This window comes from Lutjanus erythropterus, chromosome 19 (genome assembly GCF_056507025.1).
Source record: "Lutjanus erythropterus isolate fLutEry1 chromosome 19, fLutEry1.hap2, whole genome shotgun sequence".
NCBI lineage: Eukaryota > Metazoa > Chordata > Actinopteri > Lutjaniformes > Lutjanidae > Lutjanus > Lutjanus erythropterus.
The window spans coordinates 13503958-13527356 of NC_139335.1; the positions used below are offsets into that span (position 1 = coordinate 13503958).

At 38.9% G+C, this 23399-nt stretch overlaps 1 protein-coding gene across 1 annotated transcript in view; it reads right to left on the reverse strand.

The window, feature by feature from the left end:
• Positions 1 to 1876: 1876 nt before the first annotated feature.
• Positions 1877 to 23399, reverse strand: part of tbcd (tubulin folding cofactor D) — a 38038-nt gene continuing 16515 nt past the window's right edge. The window contains exons 14-39 of the mRNA XM_084744959.1: positions 22048 to 22204; positions 16660 to 16717; positions 16536 to 16565; positions 16109 to 16194; positions 13967 to 14047; positions 13777 to 13850; positions 13517 to 13634; positions 12809 to 12869; positions 12680 to 12702; positions 12541 to 12572; positions 12350 to 12412; positions 12186 to 12247; positions 11983 to 12064; positions 11762 to 11880; positions 11582 to 11673; positions 10296 to 10436; positions 8955 to 9038; positions 7392 to 7550; positions 7114 to 7252; positions 4045 to 4166; positions 2953 to 3030; positions 2789 to 2875; positions 2604 to 2691; positions 2391 to 2500; positions 2207 to 2291; positions 1877 to 2092 (exon numbers count right to left, since the gene is read on the reverse strand). Coding sequence (XP_084601085.1) covers positions 2072 to 2092; positions 2207 to 2291; positions 2391 to 2500; positions 2604 to 2691; positions 2789 to 2875; positions 2953 to 3030; positions 4045 to 4166; positions 7114 to 7252; positions 7392 to 7550; positions 8955 to 9038; positions 10296 to 10436; positions 11582 to 11673; positions 11762 to 11880; positions 11983 to 12064; positions 12186 to 12247; positions 12350 to 12412; positions 12541 to 12572; positions 12680 to 12702; positions 12809 to 12869; positions 13517 to 13634; positions 13777 to 13850; positions 13967 to 14047; positions 16109 to 16194; positions 16536 to 16565; positions 16660 to 16717; positions 22048 to 22204 — 2252 coding nt within the window. The 3' untranslated portion in view covers positions 1877 to 2071. The remainder of the gene's footprint in view (positions 2093 to 2206; positions 2292 to 2390; positions 2501 to 2603; positions 2692 to 2788; positions 2876 to 2952; positions 3031 to 4044; positions 4167 to 7113; positions 7253 to 7391; positions 7551 to 8954; positions 9039 to 10295; positions 10437 to 11581; positions 11674 to 11761; positions 11881 to 11982; positions 12065 to 12185; positions 12248 to 12349; positions 12413 to 12540; positions 12573 to 12679; positions 12703 to 12808; positions 12870 to 13516; positions 13635 to 13776; positions 13851 to 13966; positions 14048 to 16108; positions 16195 to 16535; positions 16566 to 16659; positions 16718 to 22047; positions 22205 to 23399) is intronic.

Sequence of the window (23399 nt, forward strand, 5' to 3'; positions counted from 1 at the left end):
TTAACAAAATCTTACAACAAACATAGAACTAGGGGTGTAAAAAAACACTGATACAAAACTCGCAAAAAATAGGCAACTGACCCTTTTACCTTTTCCAGTAGACAACTCATGCATGTGCATGAAAGCAGAAAGATGTGTGTCTGTGTGGTCAGCTCTCAGTACTTTTGTAGCTTCTAACTGAATCTCTGTGGTTTTAAGGTTAATTTCTCTCCTGAGTCACTGTTTGTACTTTCAGGGTATCTGCTTTATTTGACTCTTTGATGTTTGCTTTCAGCTAATAGGAGCACATGTGTATGAAAAAGGAGCAAAAGAGTTGCAGAAGTTACCAATGGAGGCAAGAAGGCTTTATTTCCTCCATCCATGTCTCATCTTAACATCACTGCCGTTCAGAACAGAGCAAATACCCATGACTACTGCAGGGTCATTTGACCTGCGAATGAATGCTGCGTGTACCTTTTCCCATTGGAGACAACAGCCAGATGTTTGAAAGCGTTAATGAGTGTTTTGTCCAGTGTAAAAGGGGCCTTTGTGATCCACTTTAAAACAGGTGATTGGAAAGTTGAAAACTGGAGTAAAACCACAAATTAGTGAAGATCCATTTTGTTTGGAATAACAGTCAATGGCTTCATGATTGTTGACTGTAAAAGATTAACCAGGCAATAATGACCAGATGTTACTAATGATTTGGCAGCACACACACACAATTAAAAGAGCTGCTGAAATACAGAAAGCCAAACAGTTGGGATAAAAATAACAAGCATTTTCTTTCCAGTTTTATGAGGGTCCAAATACCCTCCAGTTTCCATGGGAAAGGATATACTTAGTTCAATTAATCATATTACAGAAAAATGTAATGCAATATACTGTGATGCATGATAAACACTCAGAAACCACCTCATTCTACAGTAATGCAGCAGTTGTATCTTTGTCACTGTGAGACGGGAAGCTGGCTGAGACAATGCCGCCACTATCAGACTCTAATGAGAAAGTCTGGACCAACGGTGACACAACAGGCTCTGTTCCACAGGCAACCAGGAAGGCTCCGCTATCAGGCCTGGGACGCCTCCAGTCCCTGGCACCTCCACTGATGCAGAAAAAGTAGGTCTGCATGGGACCCAAGGGGAAGCAGGCCCCCAGTGACATTCCACAGTTTGTGCCAAAACAGCTAAATGGCAACCATTTCCCTGGAGTGTACGCACACTATAGTTTCAGTTTCACCCATGTATGTTGTTCCAGGTACAGATTACAAGTAAACAGCTCTACTGAACCGTGACCTGAAGGGGAGATGTAAGAAAGGCGTTATACACAGGAAACTACAATGAAAGCTTTATACACACGTCAGGGCGCACAAACACATCAAAAAGTATCTTGTTACAAATACTTGCTCATGAATGTATTTAAGTAAAAATACAGAATACTGGTATGTGAAATGTGTTTAATTAAAATACCAGTAATATGAAAATACAAAAATACATTCCATGTAAACTGATATTATCACATTTAAAGTAGTCTGACCCTAACCAAATTGTTTTGGTGCCCAAAGCAAACCAACTGTGATTATTTCACAATGTTAACCACACGTTTACTGAGATATGACTTCTGTGACAGTATGTAACAGTCTGATATGCCTCTATGTCTCTGCCAGGACTCTCCACTGGTCGTTCTGGGAGTAACTGGCAGTAAACCATATTAATATTTGTCAATTCTAGAACATGTCTGCTATTTGCGCTTTTCTTCTGTTTTACTGTTGTTCAGTAAGCTTGCCTTAGCAGAAAATATCTTATCAGATATTGACTGATAAATTAAACTGCCCATCTCTGACATATGAGTTTTGAGTTGATCTTTGTGGTAATAATAACAAAACAGAGGGAATAACTGATGGTTTCATCCATTTATTGTCATGTAAAAATGTCAGACTGTAATTAATTTCTTGTGTTTGTTTTTTTATCAGGTGGACGGACCAACAGGTACCGGGCAGCTTCAGAGGAGCAGCAGTCATGGTCCAGTCTCAAGTCTTACAGCACGACATCCAAGTGCATCATGTGCAGCTGTTCCTCGCAGCCTCGGGTGATCAGGACGCCTGGACAGTGTTCTGAAGATGAAAGAAAGTGGTCAGCAATGCAACAGGGTCATAAAACATACAATGACTGCTGTTTGTATCTGCCTACATAAATTCTATCAAGTCTCACTCATATCAGTTTGTTACCTTGGCAACCACCTGCGGCCTGGGGACTCCCAGCCAATCACAAAGCTGATTCCTGTGGGTCCGTACTGTGGCAAGGTCACTCTCCCTGGAAGGAAAATCCAGCAAAAGAGACAGCGTGTCACACACATACCAAAATTTAACAATAAGAGACGATTTAACAACTGCATCCAATGTGACCACTGACCAGTTAGTATCACTGAGCAGGGTCATGGCATCATCCAACACCTCTGGCTCTATGACATCATCATAGGTCAGCAGCATCTCGTACATCTGGCTGGCCGTGGTCTTTCTGATCTACAGTTGCGAGAGAGGCACAGTATTTTTTTCTATTGCAGCTGTTGTTAACCAAAGAAATGTAAGAAGACAAACAAGACTGATTCGTGCCTTGTGAACTCACCACAGGGAAGGGATGGCAGAGTAGCATCAACAGCTGGGACAAGACCTTCTTCCTCACATCGCCCTGGAACTGGATCAGCCCACAGAAGCTGGGAAACACCGAGCATCACAGTCAGCATGAATGTTGTTTTCTGCCTTAGTCCCGTATACATAATGTGTGTATTTGTCAATGAGATGAAGACTTACACAGCTATACAGGCGCGCAGCTTGGAAATATCTTTGGTCTTCTTGAACTCTTTGCAAAGAGTCAAAAGCTCCACACAGAACTGATGACTTAGCAAACAAAGAGAGAAAAACTTTAGCACCCTCAGATATCCACAGTGTTTTAACAAAACTGTCACAACACTCACTTCTCTTGTGTGGTGAAGATTTCAAAGCAGCTGTTAGCAAACATCTGATTGAGCATCTTGAGAAAAGGAATAGACACCCTAGGAAAAAGAAAACACTTAGTCACTTAGAGGATAAATCATGCTATGAATGTTAAAACTATTCTGACAAAATGAATACATAAAAAGAATCATGATACTTATTACTGAATCAATCTGAGTTGCTGAATTGATGTTTTATATATATACAAATAACTAGCACTTAGTCTGTTAGCTTGATGCTAACATATAATGGGAATTGTCATTGACGCCCTGACAGAAATCAACATCTTTTCCAAGTTGTCTTGGGTTTTGAAAGGACATTTTTCAAGTTCAATTTCATATGTGAAATATATTTTCAGGGGCTCTGTTGATGAGCAGGCACAGCTAAAGTTTATTCAAAAACTTTCATAGGCAGTATAGCAGTAATGTTAATGAAATAAAACTCAGGAAGAACTCAGACTGACTGACATGTTGTGTGCATTGCTTTTGGAAACACAAATTATGTTACAGTCTCTAGAAGTGAGTGATTCAGTTTTTGTCATGGTGTACTGTTAAAAAAGCAAATAAAAAAACTTATGAACTGAATGAAACTGGCAACTACAATGTTGTTGCAGCATGTTTCACAACACAAATACTACATACAGTAAAAATTAGAGTGGCAAGGATTAACTGGTTACTAAATTAATTGCCAACAATTTTGATAATCAATTAATCGGGTTCAGTCATTAAGAAATGTCCAAGTTCTCTCATTTCGGCTTTTTAAATGTGAATATTTTCTGGTGTCTTTACTCCTCTCAGACTGTAAACTGAATATCTTTGGGTTGCGGACAAAACAAGACTTTTTTCTGACATTTTATAAACCAAACAACTAATTAGTTAATGCAGAAAGTGATCAAAAGATTAATGAATAATGAAAATGATCATTACGACTGTGATATCAGGTGTATTTATGCTGGCAAACTCCAGTTAGATGAGTTTCTCATTTGAATGACTTTTCTGTGTCAAAGGGATGGACTACAGCTTTAAACATCTAGCGAGGTCAAGGGGGGAACAAAAGGGTATTTGTGTGTGTACCTGTCATTTCGGAGATTGTCTCTGAAGATGATCAGCAACGTGTCTCCAAACTGTGTCAGAGCTGCATCATCATCCTGGATGCCTCTCAGATAGTCAAACAATGACCGTGAGGAAAAATGTGCCTGAATGTAAGCAGCAGAGAGAAGCCTGAAGGTTAGGACTTAAACACACACACACACACACACTCAAACTCAGTGAGGTAACGTTTCCAAATGAAGCTTTGAATATCTCTTGTCATAATTCATGATGGGATCACCAGGCTCGAAAAGAATCTGCAGATTCAGAACAAAAATCTGTGGAATGTTTTGCTTATAATGTCATAAGACAATATTCATTATAGCAAAAACAATACATCGAACAAACCTTAAAATTTATTTTTTTTCATAATTAATGTGTAAAAACAAAGTGTTAAAATTCGTAGTGGAAAAAATGTTGTGTTATTAGTTGCAAAGTGAGGTAAGGAGATCTGTTTACGTTATATGACTAATAAAAGAAAGAAAACTTGATTGTGTGAACCTGGGGGCCCGTGGAAAGAAAAACAGTGAAATTGATGATATCATCAGACTACAGGAAAGAAAGTGTCAACCGTTGACATTTTCAACATAGCAACACAACATAGCAACACGCTGAAATAGAGATAAACAAAGTTACATGGAAACCTGGTGTCTGATTTCCTTATCTCAACTTTAAAAACAGATTAACTTGTGTTTATATTTTTCGTGCTTCACTGGTTAAAGGTTATTTTAAGCATTTAATACTCAAATTACCGAATAAATACTGCGTGAAATGTAAAAACACTTGCTGGTACAGAGTTATTTTTCTCAGTCTGGTCTCTGTGCATTGAGGCTGGCCTTCACAGCAGTTCCTGGAAAGTTAGTGGATGCTCCGTCCCCCTCTGGCCTGTGTGAATATGTGCCTGTAGTGTGAGAATGGCAATCTTGGCCCATGCATCGATGTAGTATTGGCTCACTTTCCTGCATGCAACCCTGTATAAACATATCAGTCCCTCCTGTTTTTTGAGGATGTATCTGGAGGTAAAAGCAAGACGAGAGCCAGATCGTCTCTGAGGGAATACATTTACAGGCCCCACTGGCAGATGAGCTCAACTTTACTGACCTCGCTGATGCTATTACAGGCTTTAAACTTATTTTTCTTTTATTATATCAACATACATTAAAAGTTAAAAATAACCATCGCAAATTTTTGTGGGCCGGACCTTTTGAATGATTGGTTTGAACAGGTTGGATCATACTGGAGGAGGAGGAGGGGGGAGAACTAGATCAACCCCAGTTCGGGGCCCCAGCCGAGCCTCCAGTGTGATGTGTGCCAGGGGTCAGGAGTGGAAAGTAGCAGACAAGGTTCAGCTGAAGGGAAATTCTCGCTTGTCAGTACCACGAGGGAGCGGTCAGATCAATTCGTTCTGGAGGACTCTGGATCAATGCTTCGACCTCAGGTGGAGGTCACGGTGTTGCAACAGGGGACAAGGGTGGAGATGAGTCGAAGTAACACAACCTGATATTTGTGATTTTAAGAAATCATTCAAAGTCAGGCGATCTGGAGAGAGCAGGGTTTCTGCAGGGTTCAACAAGTTAAGACCGCTGTAATTTGTGATCTAACATCTATTTCATGTCAAAAAGGTACATGTGCAGTTTGTATTAGTGTTTACTGGTGCAGTGCTGGTTTCGTTTTGCAGTTGTTACAGTGTGACTGATGCATTTTTTTCCCCCAAAGCACATCTAAAAGCAAGACTTAATTAAGTTCAGTGTTAAAATAACGTCAAAATTAAAATTTTAAGACCAGTAAAAATCACATTCAAGACATTTTAAGGTCTAAAAAAAGATGATTAAATTTTAGACTTTTAAGAACCTGCAGAAACCTTGAGAGAGGGAGGAGATACAGTGCAGATGACTGAGTGGACTATTTAAGACACACGGCTCCCCCTGTTGGCCTAAACTCCTCCAACTAAGAGCTGACTTTGCCAACTCATGACTGGCAGCATAATTTACCACCATCCCAAAAAAAACAAACAAAAAAACACCCCGAAAGAACAGAAAAAAGAAGCAGCAGATGGGCCCCCAATGGTTAATCGGGCCTTATTCTTATTTTCTCATGGTAATATCTGGATGAGCAGTAACAGCTAAATATAGCAGCTCACTTTACTTTTAATTGACATTTTTAAAACCAGTATAGCGCTGATGAAATCAGGTCAGCAGAATCAGTGACTTCTATTTAATTTCTTCTTAAAACCTACTTTTAATTTGAGAGCCTTTCTTGATTTTACTTGACTTTTATTAACTGCCTTTCACTGGTTTTATACATTTTATTTGCTTTGATTTTACTGGCTGTCGTTTGCTCGTTGTATTTGTTGTAGTTGCTTTGAGTTTTACTGAGTCCCTGTTTGCAAATTTTATTCATTTGCTTGGAAACTTAAAAAAACTGACTAACTGGCATGTGATGTGCTTTGCTCTTGGAAATATGACTCTTGATCTCATGATGTGCCGTCTCTACAAGTGTATGATTCAACTTTTTTCCATGGTCTGGTGTTAACAACAATAAATCATAACATCTAATCACAATACTTGTAGAATTGCAACATAGATCAAATCCTGAGAGTATCCTGATAATATTGAATGGGAAGATAAGAATATAATCTGTCCTATTCATCATTATTTTTTGTCTTGTTTATGGCCTTGAAATGTAAAACAACGAAGGTGAGAGTGACATTTTACAACATACAAGTGGGTGACAAATGAAAGGAAAAACAGTAGGTGTCTTAATAAAGTGTGAGTTCACCATGAGATGCCAGGATGCTATGAAGAGAGCGACTGGAAGGATGGAAAATTGTTCTCTCAAAACACATTTCATCATTTGGTCTAAAAATCAGGCCCAAAAAGATCTTTTGACTGTATAATCTATAGCATGAAATTAATACTCAAAATATTTAATAACCCCTGTGTCCTGTATTAAGTGCCTGTATTTATTTTTCTTTAAATTTGTTGCCCGTCTGTACGTCAGTTTGCTCTGATCTGATCTGACGACGTTCTCTTCCTCCCATCACGTTTGACCTACCGTGGACTCTGTGATCCCTCCCACAGACACGGTGAGGCCCAGCAGGGTGTGGCACTGATACTGGGATAGTCTCAGCAGCTGGGTGATATACTGGAAAGCCTGGGATGGGGCATTCCAGTTCAGACTGGTTGTGGTCTCACTGAAAGACACAACAAGCTGAGTCACAGATCATCAAAAAAATCACAAAACTTCCATATTTTATGTTTATTTGCCAAAACTGTCAGATGAATATCACTGCGGCTGTAAGAGCTTTTAAGTTGAGGGCAAGAGTGACTCACACAGGGAAAATGTTCAACAGCTCCTCTCTGTGGGGGATGTGAGGCACTGCAGGCTCTGTGCTGTGGAGGAGGTGCAGGAAGATGTTGCCAGCGTGAGCTCTGTAGCGGTCGATCTTCTCTGCAGCCTGCTGGGCCAGACAGCACATCACACATTTCACCCTGCACACAGAATAAAGAGAATACAGATAAGGGCTGTCATTTTATTACACATAGTACAAAAAGTTGCAAGTAAACTCCTGCACACTGCCTGATGACAGTCTAGTATCTGAATGTTGCAAATAAATATAATACTGCAAGTTAGACTAACTGTCTGTGACAAAGAGAGGTTGTCTTAAATAGAGAGTAGTTTTCAGTCTGCAACTAATCCCCCTAATAGAGAAACATAAATAACAATTAACTATGTGACAGGCTACATTATCCTACACAGTGCAAGAAAAGTAAAACATTCACTCCTAAATAGTACAGGTTACATTTGTCAATGAACCTGTAGGTTTAGGGTTATTTATTTCTTTAATCTAAAAGGGATCATGTATGGTTTAAAGACAGAAATGTAAGTTCCTGAGACCTGACCTTTTGTTCGATATGCATTTTAAAATTCTCCTAGCTATTTGGGATTAGCAGAACTTGGTAAGCATAAAAACTAAGCATTGTATTTGAACAGGAAGTAGTTTTTGAAAACAAAAATGACATCCTCATGTGGGGACAATTGGTTTATTTTGCTGTACAACTCAATAAGGTCACCAGTGTGCAAGTATAAAACAGGTGTTTTTTTAATGACTTAACATGGATTTTGCAAAAACAAAACTGCAAACAATTCTAAAACTCTAAATGTTAACAAGCATAATAACCAAGTTTCAACCATCAAATTAGATGCAATTTAATGAATTGTTAATTGTTAATAGTTTTTGTATGTTTATCACCCTGCGCGGTGTGAATGGTTAACCACACCTGCTGTCGCTCAGCCTGTCAGCCTCATATGGGTGGGGTTTCCAACTGTTTCTGATAGCCTTGCACCTACATGATGGGTGTATAATTACTCTCCCTCTACCATGTCCAGTTAAAAACATAACTTGAGCACTGAGTCAGATTGTAACTTTAAACTAATTTGCATTTGTAGTCCCTTGGCAGGTCAAAACAAAAAACTCAATAATCCAATACAAAATTATCTATGCAGGGTGTAACTTCACAGAATTATCCAAAAAGCGAACGTTCTGGTGATGACTAACAGTTAATAGGAATTAATCAATGTTATAAATCAATCATTAGAATATAAATAAGCCCAAAGGCAACACTGGGTGTGGATTCCACTGTGATGTGACTCTTTTTCAACAGTAAATGTTGCATCATTTTTTTGATCCTGTTCCTCTATTATAATTACAAAGCCAACATGATCCAAGTTGGATTGACTTAGTGGCCACACCTTGCGACATCGAAGTGACACCAAAGATTACTCAAACCAATGAATAAACGCCAACTGACATTACAACACTTAGAGTCACCTGCTGGTGACGATACACGCAATGTTAAGTCTCTGTCGCTGTCTAGAAACGATTACTAACTCACAGGTCTGGCGAAAGGATCTCCGGAGCGCCGCTGGCCACCAGCGTCGTCACCTCCATCAGACTGCTCATCGCTGCCTCTCTCACCCTGAACACAAGATACAAAGCATCAAGACTTTAAGTTTGAGTGACATGAGCTAAAACCTACCTTATATCAGGGTTCTCCAAATAAAATTTGAGACTTTTTATTGGGATAGTTCAAATTATTTCAACCAGGTTTGAATGAAGTACTTGAGGTACTGATAGTCCGTGTATTACCTACAGTAGACAGTGCTCGGCATGCCACTTCCTGTAATTAATATGTATTCCCAGCCATGTATATATGTATACTGGTGCAAGAATATGTACAGCATCCAACCTGTTTGTTTTATCTCCTACTTTGTTTTTGTTTTTTTTTTGGTTTCTTTTTTGTATTCTTCTTCTTTTTTCCACTTAAGTTGTTGTAGTTGTTGAAGTTTACATTTACTTGTTTAAAGTTTTGATCAAAAAAATGTATTCTTATGAACTGTAAATGTGGAAGCAGATAAGCTGCATGTATGAATAAGTATATATATTTTGAGAATATTCAGTACTTTTTAAATACATTTAAGACGCCGTGAGTAACCTGCATTACACTCACAATCTCACCTTACAACTTCAATACACAAATGACAAATGATACACACATGTAAACACAAACATAAGCTGGCAGAAAGACACAAGCCGCAACTTGAAAATTGTATTTCGGCTTCATTGGATTTGGCAGTTTTATAATCAAATTAGCTCCATGGCTGCAGGGCGCGATTTGTTTATGTGACATGTTCCACATGATTCAAAAGTCACACCCTCAAACAGGTGCACAGGCCAGGTGAGCGGTGAAACTCTTGTTATTGGCAAACATTTTAGGCAAAGACAAATTAAAGAACATTTATGTGGTTACAGATGAAAAAGAAGAAAGGGAGATCTGTTACTGTGTGGGTGTGAGCTTAAAAAAAAGGGGAAAAGTGTGGAGCAAAAAAAAAAAATGAGAACAGGAGTGATAAGCGGGTATAAACAAGGAGGAAAACACATTCAAGAGGAAGAATGAAGGAAAGAGAAAAGATTGCTAGCCAGCTTGAAGGAAGCAGCCCATCCCATGTTGCGTGGACAAGTGACAAGCCTGGTGACATTCTTCATGGTAAGCATGGCCCGGGGCTACTAATGAGACAGGCATGTGTGACACGTCTGCATGTCCTTAGGTGGAGGGTTAGAGAAACACCAGAGGCCTCAGGCGGTGAAGCATTCCTACTCCCCGAGGCAAATTAAAACAGCATGTGAGTGTTTGTGCGTGCGTTTACTGATGTAAATGACGAGGAAGTTAACTCACCAGGCCCCGGCGTCTCCTCTGCTGTCCGTCGTGTAGTCGTTCATGCCGTCGAGCAGAGCGCCGTACACCTCTGCCACGTTCTCCGAGCACAGAGCGGAGTCCGAGGAGCCTTGGGCACGAACACCTGCCTTCACACACACTCTGATGGAGGATGGAGGAGAAATGCATATCAAAAAAAAAGGGCCAAAAGAGGAGACACAGTATTTAATTTGCAGTTCACAGGCTAAATCCTGTCCTTTAACAACATCAATCTGGCCCCTTGATCATTTAAAAATATGAAAAAAGTATATAATTTTATCTAAATAACCTGCTAACATCCCCAGATTTATGGGTGTTTACATTTTTTATTTGAAGATCATCATTTTACTAATAGGCTAACTGGCCCATTCGTTGGTTAGGTCTTATTATTTTAAGTTTTAACTAAGGCTATTTAGGCAGAAAGAATTTAGGAAGGTCAACCTGAAAGAAAAAGGTGTTAAATGAAACATTGTGTATATTAAAACAGGCCACTTCTTATTACAATGGTGCTTTGTTTTTCCTGTACATGTATACATAATCTGTCTTCCCATCACTTTTTCAAATCTGGTCCTTTTTTAAAAAAATAAAAAAAAGCAATTGAACAGGCCTGCAGTATGTGATGTACTCAAAAAATTTTTTAAAAAAGAAGAATTTTGTAGTTGTACAGAAGCAAATGTAAGGACATGTCATTCAGGTCCAGCAGGTAGAGTCAGTCAACTGTTTATTTTAGCATTACTGCCTATACAAGCATGTTGTTTAGCTAGCAGACAGGCGAGACAAAGAACAGACGAGAGACAGATTGGGCTTCATGACACAGGCTGGACTCACACGCTGCTTGGATGCTCCCATGGATGAGAGCAGTCCATCGGGACAATTTGCTCCTGCCTCATGCTCCTGCCCCGTCTTTCGGTAAAAACCAACCACTCTAATTGACTGGTGGTGGCCAGTTTCAATGAATGAAATATGAAAATGCTATCATTTTTTTTAGACGCCCAAATCTTCTGAGCAGTCAGGTGAATGACTGGCTCTTCCTAAGCCCCCCTGACTCCAGTGAATCTGAACTGATCCTTTAAAACACAGAAGTGAAACAATCACGCAAACAATTCAACCAACTGGGACAGCGGCAGACCAGCAGCTTCCATATTCTGCACGGTAAAATTTCTGATTTTGCCTGTGGAGTTTGGTTGGTTTTGGTGTATCAAAATTTTCTCCAACTTTCAGAGTTGAACCTTAAGTTCAATAAAATAGGAATACAAATGGATACTCACTGAGCAATAGCTCTGATTGCATCTCTCCTCGCCTCCGTAAAACTGCCATCCTTCTGGCTGACGCTGCACATCTGCTGGAGGCCTTCCAGGATCTAACACAAACACACAGCACCTTACACTTAAATACTGAGGCAATGAGATGTAAAATGGCTTCGAAATGTACACATCCTCCACACACACCTGCTTCAGTTTGCCATGGATCATAAATGTTGGCAGACAGCCGAGGGCAAGGGCAGATCCACAACGAGTGAGCGCCTGTTCGCTCTTCAGCCCTTCGACGTACTGAGACACCAGGTAATCTGCACGTGTGAACAAAACACACAATTAGACCAGGCAGAGGATACTTTCAAATTCAGACACAGAGTGTAACTAGCAGAACAAGAAAATAATATTCAACTCACCCTGTATTTTTGAGTCGGCCTGGCCTGGCTCAGCCTGGTAGTACTCCTCACACAAGGCCGACAAGGCTGTTACCGCGGCAACCTGCAGACGGAGGCGGAGGAAGATTGCGTATGAGATTGCGTGTGTATGAAACGATAATGAAAAACCCTGAATAAAACAACTTTATTTTTGTACTTTTGAACTGATGGAACACAAAGTTTACCATAATGCCCTCCTTAACGCCAAGAGTCTTTATGGTGTCGTCAATAAGCCACTGCCAGTCAGCTGAAACAAAGTGTCACAACATAGGAGACATTCAAATATGATGTTGCGTGAAATGGAAACATTTAAAAGTGTGATAACAACCGTTTAAAAAAATTAACTTACTGATTATAGGGTCATTCTTAAAAGGCATTTTGGACAAGGCCAACATTTCTATAAGACCGCACACTGCGGAAAAAAAGGAAAAGATTGTGAGAAAAGAGCATTGGCTGTACATCATGCAGCAAATCATTAAAACCAATAAACTGCTTTGTGAAAGCCATGTTTTGTTTTGTTTTTGATTATTTTATACTTACTTGCTGGCCTCATTAACTCTCCAACAAAACCCCTACAAAAAAAGCACAATTCTGATATGAAGCAACAACACATTATTTAGTTAATTTTGTTTTTTACCATACTGTTCATGAGAAATATAAACAGGCTCTTTCTGCCTACCTGTACTGTTTTCTGTCACGTAGCTGAAAGTAAGTCATCAAATGAACACATCAGCAACAGAAGACATTTTGAACAGTTTATTCAGTCGAAAACATTTTTTTTTGGATTGGCTCCATGAGGTACACCTACCATCTGGTGAATGTTTTTTAATGCGTCCACGCATTCTGGGGAAATTATGTCCACCACAGTCCTGTAGGACAAATATAGACAGACAACACATGAGACTAAAGAGAAAAAAGAGAGATAAAGGAACCTTCCCGCTGTGTATGCAAATAAATACTCGGGATATTTTATTAGTTGAATGTCCATTCCTGCCTGCTTCCCAACTTAAATATGATCAGGATCACAGATCACAAAGAAATGCATAATTGACAGAGAGCCACAGAGCGTCTCCCATGTCTGCTCTTCTAAGCAACACAATGTGTTTTAACAAGGAAAGAAACAACCTAATTTTTTGCATTTATTTAACTTCATGTATAACGTGTGCCGAATTTATAAGAAGAAAAACTTGTCATAGACAGTGTGCAACAAAGTCTGTAACATCTCTCCTGATTCAATAACTCAAAATTTAGTGCGATTTTTCAATGGAGTCTGGGGCTCAATAAACGGTGCTCTTTTAGTATATTCATGCACAACACTGCTGAACTGACATACTTAAAAGCTGTCTAATTTGTGATCTGATCCCCTAAGACACGTTAGTACAACAGGCTCTGAGACTGAGAAGAACAGAATTAATAACTGCTCAAGGGTTGACCTGTTACCACTGAAACTGGATTCGTTATTAGAAATTTCTTTCTTTTTGTCAATGATCAGACTGATTGAGTACTGAAAGACTACCTGTTGGTCTGGAGGCCCAGTTTGTACAGAGCATGCGTGATCTCTCCACATGCCAGGATGGCTCCATGGCGACCGTGGAGGTCAATACCCACTGCCATGGACAACAGCTGTGGCAAAACTGAAACCCACAAGGAAGAAAGAGCATGTTATGTCTACTCATGACCGATAATTAAGGGTTTCAGTCGGCTTCCAAAAGCCACCTCTTATGAGCAATTTACTTTCTCCATTGCTTGGCTAACAGGTAAGGTTACATTGTTTACCTGTTGTTGCCATATAATCAGGTGCTTGAGGCGTCAGGTTGTGGAGCGCTTTAGTGGCGAGCTCTCGGATCACACTGCAAAACACATGTAAGCAATATATTATTGTGTTTAAGAGCTGAATTCAGAACTACTACACATACAGTCTCATATTTAATGGCATTTGCGAGGACTGAGCAATACAAGAACTCACCCATCCCAGTGATTGATCTTCAACTCAACCAAATGATCTATCATGGCTTTGGTGTACTCTGGGACACTAGCTATGTAGACACTTTGAGAACAAAAAAAGGAAGCTTTAGTTTAGAATCTAAACAGAAAATGAACACTATAACCATTCAAAAGTGGAGAAAAATCTATTTTCCTTGTTATGTGCAGTTCTGCTGTCAGTCATACCCTGAGGCTAGCATCTTTCTTTTTCACTGCTTGAATGTTTGCTCAGCTGGCGGTGACATATTTCTGCCATAGGGGGGACAATTCTTGAAAGGGTTGGAGTTCTTCTTTTTGTCGGTTTTGATGCATTTAATTCCTCCTTACACGCAAGATGTGCATGAACAAAGGTGTTTTTCCTGCAAATATTTTCCACTGAGGAACATGCTGTAGGGACTATATTTTACAGAGAAATACAGAGGACTGAAAGAGAGCTGAACATTACGATTTTGAAGTGAAGCTGACCTTTGAATATAAAATATCATCACCTCATTCTATTATCCTGTCAGGTGTAATTTTGTCATAGTTAGCATATGAGTTCTTGAGTTAAGTGAGGTCACCATGACCTTGACCTCTGATAACCAAAATCTGACCAGTTCATCCTTGAGTCCAAGTGGTCATTTGTGCCAGTCTGAGATATAGCAAGTCATATAAATGGGATGACCTGAAAACATAAAGCCTCCAGACACACCTGTGGTCCACAGCAATCATTTAGTATACAGTTATAAATGTGTACAAAAAAAATTAGGCTGACCATTCCAGTAGGATTTAAGATTAGCTGTGGACAAACGCGCGCACACACTCACACACATCCCCTTGAGTCTCACGCCTGGCAGGGGATAACTGTTGAGTTCAGGTGTTTCCACCACACCCACTGCGAACAGGTACATAAAGCCCAGCACATATCCATATTTAAATCTACATAGACAAACATTCAGAAATTAGAATAGGCCATAAAACACGGTGCTTGTTAGGATTTTAGAGAAGGCCCTTACTTACTTAAAGCAATGATCATAAAAAGTTGGTTAGACCAGTTTGGTGTGGAGGAAGTGCACAGAGCCTTCACCTCAACCCCACTGAAAACCTCTGGGAGGAATTACAACACTGACTGTGAGCAAGACCAACATCAGCGCCTGGCCTCACAAACGGCCTTAAGGGAAGTCCAGCGAGCTCATACAGGTGTGATGGCCAGGTGTCCACTGACATTTGGCCATGTAGTGTAGCTGAAACCAATCTGCAGCCCCCGTCACTGATTAAGCTTTAAATTCAGGTTATAACAGCTAGGAATAACAAATGGATAAAACCGACTGCACATTTATAGCAACATAAGAAACTGACATACAGTAGCAGTCAAAAGTTTGGACACATCTTCTCATTCAATGTTTTTTCTTCATTTTTTTTTTAGATTCTTAATAAGCAAAAAGATTGTCACAACCTGTCTTCTGCACTTGGAATCAAAGACTTAATGACATTGGTGTTATTAAATCTTTGCTTCCAAGTACAGATGACAGCGTGCAAGAGTCATTTTCCTTTTAACTGATTCATGATCTTCTCCTATACACCTGTCAACAAGACAAGACTCTACAAGTGTGCAAACATTTTTTGCTCTTTGATGTCGAGATTATTCAAAGTAGCCACTTTTTGCTTTGCACAATGTTGTTATAATCTGAATAATTTCTTATAAAAATGAAGAAAAAACACTGAATGAGTAGTGAGTCCAAACTTTTGACTGGTACTGTATATAGCTGCATGTTATGGGGTGTAGGATAAACACCAGATTTAGAGAATTAACTAATTAATTTACCTGTATTTGTTTGTACTTGTTATGTAACCACATCATGATGTCTGCACTCTACACTCTTTTGACCAGCATATATTTTCATTTACCAGGTGGCCAGGAGTTTCCTACCTCATGACTACAAGTGACATGAAAATGTAACTAAAATCTGTGCTGTGTCCATGTGGAGGTCGATACCTGATTTTGTTTAGGCCGCTGTAACAAGTCTACAGTGCTAAGTGCAGCTTTACAGGATGATTTCGTGACTAAGACAATTTAGTTGTCATGTAATGCTAATAAGAGCATGTTCTTAAGAACAACCAATTTGTTTAATACACTGTTTCTTACCTAATGTTCAGGTAGCAGTTGTTGAGATTCCCAACAGCATGGTAGTCTGCTGCAGTTAAGATGTCGATGCCATGAGGAAATGTCCCCTATTGAGACACCAACAAGCAACAAAGAGCTGAGACATTTTCAGTTCATTGTGTAAACATGTTATTCGACACTGAGAAGATGAATCTGAGATGGGAAATAAGTCATGTGTTTCCAAATTCAACTTATGCACTAAGATTTTAAGAGCGATTTATTGCTCCACTGGCAAATCAAATGCTTGCTGATGCCCTGTGGCTGTACTGGAAGGCTATTCTTTGCTTCAAAAGCGTTCACTAACAAGGCAAGTTTGAGCAAGAGCTGGATATTTGGCAGCAAATAAGCTTCAAATCACAGTAATTCTGTTAGTCATCATACACATGTAGTCAAATCTGAGGTCACAAACCTGTCTGCCGACATTCTCCTGGAAGGCAGCCTGGGACAAAATGAGACAGAAAAATGAACTTCTGTCATGTAACTGTATATCTCTTAGTTAAGCAATTGTAGGTTGTTGACCAAAAAAAACTTACTGAGGCGGCTCTGCGGCAGTTGACATTTCTGTCAAACACAGTTGTGATCAGCAAAGCACTGCAGAGACAAAGACAAAGTACTGATTGGAGAGTATAAGTGATTTGATAAAAGACTGGTACGTAGAAATACATTAAAGTGTCGTCACTGTGACAGGATGCTTAAAAAATTAAGTTTAATGACTAGACAATTCTTCCATCACTGCTTTGTAAGTGTACATGTACAATTTGCTTCTTTGAGCTTGTGACAGTTAACTGTTTTACTGTTTATTTGCTATTCTGTAATCAACACTTAAGTGAGTTTTTCTTGCTTGGGTATTATCCCCTTTTTACAAATAACTGTGCATCTTGGAAAAACTGAGAACTCCAGGCAACAGATGGTGAACAGATTTGCACAGTTGTGGACAAAACAAGATATTTGAGGACATCATCTTGGATTTTGGGAAACAGTGATTAATATTTTTCACCATTTTACCACTAACTGATTAACGGAAAAAATGATCAACAGACTGACTGATGATCAAAAAAGTTTCAAACGTGGAGAACGTGTGTATTTTTCAACTGACAACGCTGTGACAGGATTAATTAACTGATTAAACGAGAAAATGATCGACAGATTAATTGACAAGTGAACAAAACAGAGATTTATTCATCTCCAATCGTGCCTAAGTTTAGTAGATAATAACATATTTGGTATGGAATCATTCTGCAGATGCTCCAGTTTAATATCAGACTAAATTCTTGTATGGATGTGAGTTTTTGAGCCAAAACGTGGCCTGCAACAGATAAGTAGGTAAACCTTGTTATTTGGTTAAGAGGAGTGAGGAGTCAGCTGTTGGTATTAAAGAGAGCAGTCAATTGCAAGATTCAAGATTTTTCAAATTTGTGAATCACTGCAACCGTGAGATGTCCTTGAGCATGTAGCCATAAATATGTGCAAAAAATATTAGGTTGATGGGTCAATGTAGTATGTGAGATTAGCTGCAGACAGAGGCTCCAGACCTGTTTGTCACACACATACAGACGTCTGCTGAAGCCCACTGATGTACTTTTTGACAGGTCCGGGTGTGCCTTAGGACTTTGTAACAGCCATGCATTATTACTTTAATATGCAACTATAAACTATACAAAAGGTTTTGAAAAAAATTGAATTCACTGTACTTAGTGCTTTGTGTGCGCTCCTTTTCCAATGCAGCAGCAAACTCTACACCCTAAAAAAAGATCCTTTAAAAAACAGATGCAAACTTTAGCTTTGTGGTTCGCACAGTTGCAGGCACCAGCGGTATGAACATCTTAATAATTTGTTAAGAATCGATGACTCAGATTGATGTGATGTCTGCGTGCAGATTGCATCATCACCATCAAACAGATTTTGGTTGCTGTGCACAGATTCCCGGCACGGAGCGTTAACGCAGCAACAACATGATTAACCATGACTCCTCTGCAATACTGGAAGCTGTGTCTGATTCTGCGCTCATCCCTCCACTCTACACCTTCTCCCCTCTCCAGAGGGGTGGGTGTGTGATTGTCAGTTGTTGAAGGGGGCCCAGTATACTTATACATCACAGTGACAGCCTGAGACCAACTGCTGTTGGTCTTGTTTGCTCTCCTCCCACGTTCCCTGCCTCCAAACTGCAAGATCCAGGTCTGGAGCTTTAATAACTGTCCCAGTTTGGCTTCAGTAACTGCCCTTGCCCTGAGGCTTTGGAAACAAAAGCAGTCCTGATTGCACCCTGGATAATGCCTTAAAGAATATTCTGAATTATGACTGCGGCTGCTGTAGTTAATAAGAACACAGTGTAACTGTCACTTCAGAGATATAACTGTGTGTGTATGTGTGTGCCCCCAAGTCACTTAGTCCTTCATTTAGAAAAGTGAGTTTTCTGTAAATGTCATCAGGCTGTGATGAATAGAGCAGGAACCAGCTTGTCTGAGCTCTGCTGCCAAAAAGCGACCGAAACCTACAGCAACAGGCGAAACCTGGCAATCCTGTAGGCTAGGGAAAGAGAGGGTGTTGTCGCGACTGCTGATGATAATGGTAGTCGCAGGGGTTCAAACTGACACTGCAGATCTGGTCTGCACAGTCAGAGGCCACAGGTCTGTACTTGCACACCGAGAGAAAAGAGATCAAGGAGGAGGCAAACCGTTACTATTGCCAAAGACTAAACGAACGTCACTGGATGGTATTGCAACCTTGTTTCTCTACAAAGGCTGCAGATTAGATGTCTAAGTTTTAAAATGTAAGCCAAAAGTTTTAAGGCTGCTTCTGATCCTGGAACAAGACGTATTTTTAGACCATTTTACATTGTGGCCTATGGATATTTCGCACTTTCATAATGTTAAGAAATTAAACTGATGCAAAACTTCCTCTCTGCCTTTTCCTCTTTTCAATTCTCCAAGGAATTGAAAGAGGAAGGAAAAAAGGAAAAAATGTTGGAAACCACTGCTCTAAGGCATACTGAGAATCCTTTCTTCTTCGTTACTTGAATCTTCAAAGAAATTGGATGACATGCTTTAAAATTTAAAGCTCCATCTGATTTGAAAAACCAGTCCACTTCACTTCGATCCATCACCTCTCTTTATGCTTATCTTCAAACAACCTGCTCTTGCTTCTACTTATCCTGAAGTTATGGAAATAATTGATCACTACTGTGTAGGTGCACGTAAACTCATGAATATAGTGTTTCATGGATATGTAGAGGGAGTGGCCAGGCCTAGGAAAGTTTTTGTTTGTTTATGTGTGTCTGTGATGTTTTGATTTATCCTGTACTCTAATTTCTGTATATTTGAGTCAAGGACCCTCTTGAAAACAAGATGGTTCATCTCAAGGGGGTTATACTTTTAATAAAGACCATGTGTTTTACATACGGTATTTTATTTCTTATTACAGCATCTATTTTATGTACCTGTTATTTAATTTATTTGTTAGAATTGAAAAGGTTGTGTGGTCCTCTCTGTCTCAGAGGTGGAATAAGCATATGTACTTATGTACTTGTTTATGGCTAGCTTTGTGAAACTGTCACTGTATATGTCATCTTTACCAATTTGGTCTTCTGGACCCTATTAAACTCAACCAAATAACTGACTTTCCTTTATGTCCTGAGCTTTTACTGGACTGGGTAGATGTGCTTTAAGGTTCTATGCCCTGACCATCAGACTGTTAAAAAACAAACAAACTAAAAATCTATTTTCTAGTATCCCCAGGTGAATTCAAATTCATGATCTGCCTCTTTTTGAACCTGTTTTACTTGAATTGTTTTAGTATTTTGTATTTTTATGCACACTATTCGAGTTTGCTTTAACTTTTACCTTCTATCTTTTTTAAAAATCTTTATTTTTACGTCATATCTTTTAAATCATTGTTTAGTCTACAACATTGTAAAGGTTATAATAACAATAATAATTTCCTTGCCTGTGAAGCACACAGTGGTTTCAAAACCATTAATAATCCTTAAAACACAGATTTTAATTCTAACTACTCTGAAACTACTGCTACAGTTATAAAATTAGGGACTTTTCAGGCGCAAAAGTATAAGAAATAGCTAAGTTTCACAATTAGGTCTTTTTATTTGGCAGAGAAAAAAAGGCACTCACTATTCCTCCTGACTCACTGCCCCTATGCATGCAACACATGGACCATAGAGACACTTCCTGGTGGTTATAATGCCAATAATTCACTAATTCACTCTCAGAGCAAGAGTGTGCATGGCTGTATGAAATCATGAATCATACTGTTACGGTGTCAGACAGGGCATAAACGAAGAAGTATTATTTTATACAAAAGAAAAGTCAGCTGTCTCTGGACCACAGAAACATCAACAACATGTTAATATAATAAAACTAGATAGAAAGAGAAAAAATTGAGCTACAGGCAAACTGAAGTTTACCTCAATGTAACCTATGTAGGAATAAAAGCAGCACACAAGCGTATCTGCTGGTTATGTGGGGACATGCAGGATTGATGTTACACAGAAAAACTGGTTTGAGGCAGTGAATAACTGCTCTGAGGCAAACCATCCATCTTATATGCAAATCAAGATGAGGACATTCACATTCACAATGAGCTGCAACCTGAAGAAATCCCACTGACTTTTATAAAAACAGTCTACTCTGCTTTCATCTCTTCATTAGGTTTTTAGTTGAGGGATAAATTTAGAGTATGTACATACTGATGGGATGATATTATCTCATCACGGATATATCAGATGTTTATGGGATGCAGCTCGATTTCCGTCTTTGTCAGGAAAGAGAAGGGATTATGCTGCTGAAGGTGGCAATTATGGCAAACTGATGATGTTATCCTTTTGTTATGTTGAGTTTACATTAACAACAGTCAGCAGCAGGAGCAAATTAAACTGGGAGCACATCAAAAAACTGGTACAGCTCTCTTTGTAGCCAAGACTGGCTTTTGAATTTCTCAGTGAAGAGTAGAGTTTTATTATACAGGCACATTATTTATTAAATTAATCATTTAGGACACTTATCAATCGCTCATTCTTGAGAAGTGGAGCAAAAACGTATTTTAAGGGGGTTTTGAATTTTACTCTTCAATTATGGTGGGAACATATTTTAAAAAGACCTGTAAACCTTATAGCAAGCCAACCTCGTGATTTTTTTTTTTTAACAAATAGCAATATTTACAGTCAAGACTTGAATTTCGTCAACTCCATTAGACATACAAAAAGTCATAGTATCATAATATAAAGCATGCAGGAAATGTTCAATATTTTTTGTTGCATTAAAAACAAGACTATTAAATTAGCTGTATGATCAAAAATGTTTGACATAATTTTACTCAAGAAATTAATACCATTATAACGTTGCTCACCTACAGTTTCTATTGATAATGTAACATTGTGATAAAGAACAAATAATATCATCTATAACACAAGTTTTTCCATTTCAAGGCTTAATGATAGTTAGCAGCATTTATTTTTTTAAAGTTGTCCTCTAAGTCCTCTTAATGCTAATTAAAATACACATTTTTAAACCATAATTCTGATTGGTTTACAAGGGCTACGGAGTTGACATGTTATGATTGAGACACATCTGACAGCAATATTATTTAATGAGTTTGTCTAAAAATAAAAAAACTTACCAGTGCTTCTGCAGTTTTCCAACATTTTTAAACCAGGAAGTGAGACAGGGGAGCTTAGGGTATAGCTAAACTATTCCTGATCAAGTCATGTTGACAGAAATTTGGGACACAACTTAATATAACAGAACTGAAATTAGAGTGTTATTAGTAATAATTTTAAAAGTTTTTAGGTAGAACATGATTTGTCCCAACTCGCAGAATGGGTGCAACACAAGATGTGTCCTTGGTGCTGTTTTGCCGTTATTTTTACATGCGAAGGTTTTTAAAGCAAAGGAGGGAAGAGGAAAGGTTACCTGGCAATCTGATTGACATAAGGCTTGAGCTCTGTGGGTTCGTAAGCCCTGGCGAAGGACCAGCACACGTAGCAGGCAGCGTCACGCACATTGGAACCAACGCTGCAGGCTCCTCTCTTCTCCTCGTAGATCAGGGATTTGATGATGAGCGGCACAACTGCAAGCAGACGACAGAGGCGGATGAGTGGTTTAATCTCATGGAGAACAAAATAAAAACATACGCAATCTTTGTTGTGAAGAGGTGTCAAAAATCACTAAGTCAGCTTCACACAGGGACCAAAACTAGCACCAGCCATCATCAAGTCCTGGTAAAACATGAAAGTGGCTAGATTTACTTTTCTCACCTACCAAAAAAAAAATCACTGTTTATCTATTAAATGACTTGTAAAATTTTCTGAAGGTTTCAACAAGTTAATTTAAAGCATTTTAATACCTTTTAAGGACTGTGTTGTCTTTGCCTGGTTTAAAAGGCTCCATTACAGTAAAGTGATGTAATTGCCAGACTGTTCTGTGATTTGCCTTTACCCACTTAGTCATTATATTCACATTACTGATGATTATTGACAAAAATCTGTGTCAATATTTTGTAAAAGCACCCATATTCATTCCTTCAATATTGTGCCAGTATCAATAAATATTGATACAGTGGTATTATATTTGATTTTCTCTCTCTCACCCAGCTCTTAGCTGAATGTACGGTTTATTTTGAAATACCAAACAGTTCATCATTTATTTTTCATGAACGAATGTTTTCCACCCACTGAGCCACCAAACTGTGGTAAGCATTTCAGATTTTATTAATGATATGGTTTACCACTGGCATTGTTACAGGTTTCAGTTATCATCCACTAAAAAAAAAAAACGTTCCCTCTAGTGTGTGCAACACAATGACAAGGGTGTTTATCAATTTTCCAGAGTAAGATGATTTGAATCTGGCCTGAATGCAAGCTAGTGCGTGCCCACCTGCTCCCTCTGCACTGTGAGAACATGAGTGATATCAGTGTTCTCACAGACAGTCATTCAGTAAGTGGTAACATCACGGAAAGAAAGAACAACATGATTGGAATAGTTGCAATTTGGATTTTAATTGATTCACCATATCTTTCTATTTTGAGTTTTTGCTGTTTCCTCAGTTTCCATTTTTAATCAGTGCTGTTCTGACACTGTAAAAACAAAAAGCTGAGAAAATGAAAGAGAAATTTTCAGGGCAACTTACTGCAATAGATTTTTACACCCAATGCAAACTCTTAAGTTACATATATGTATGTATATGATCCGTGATCTCCCATTCAAAAAAAAAAGGACAAAATTATACAAAAATACAGAAGGACAACATTCTCCAAACAAAATAT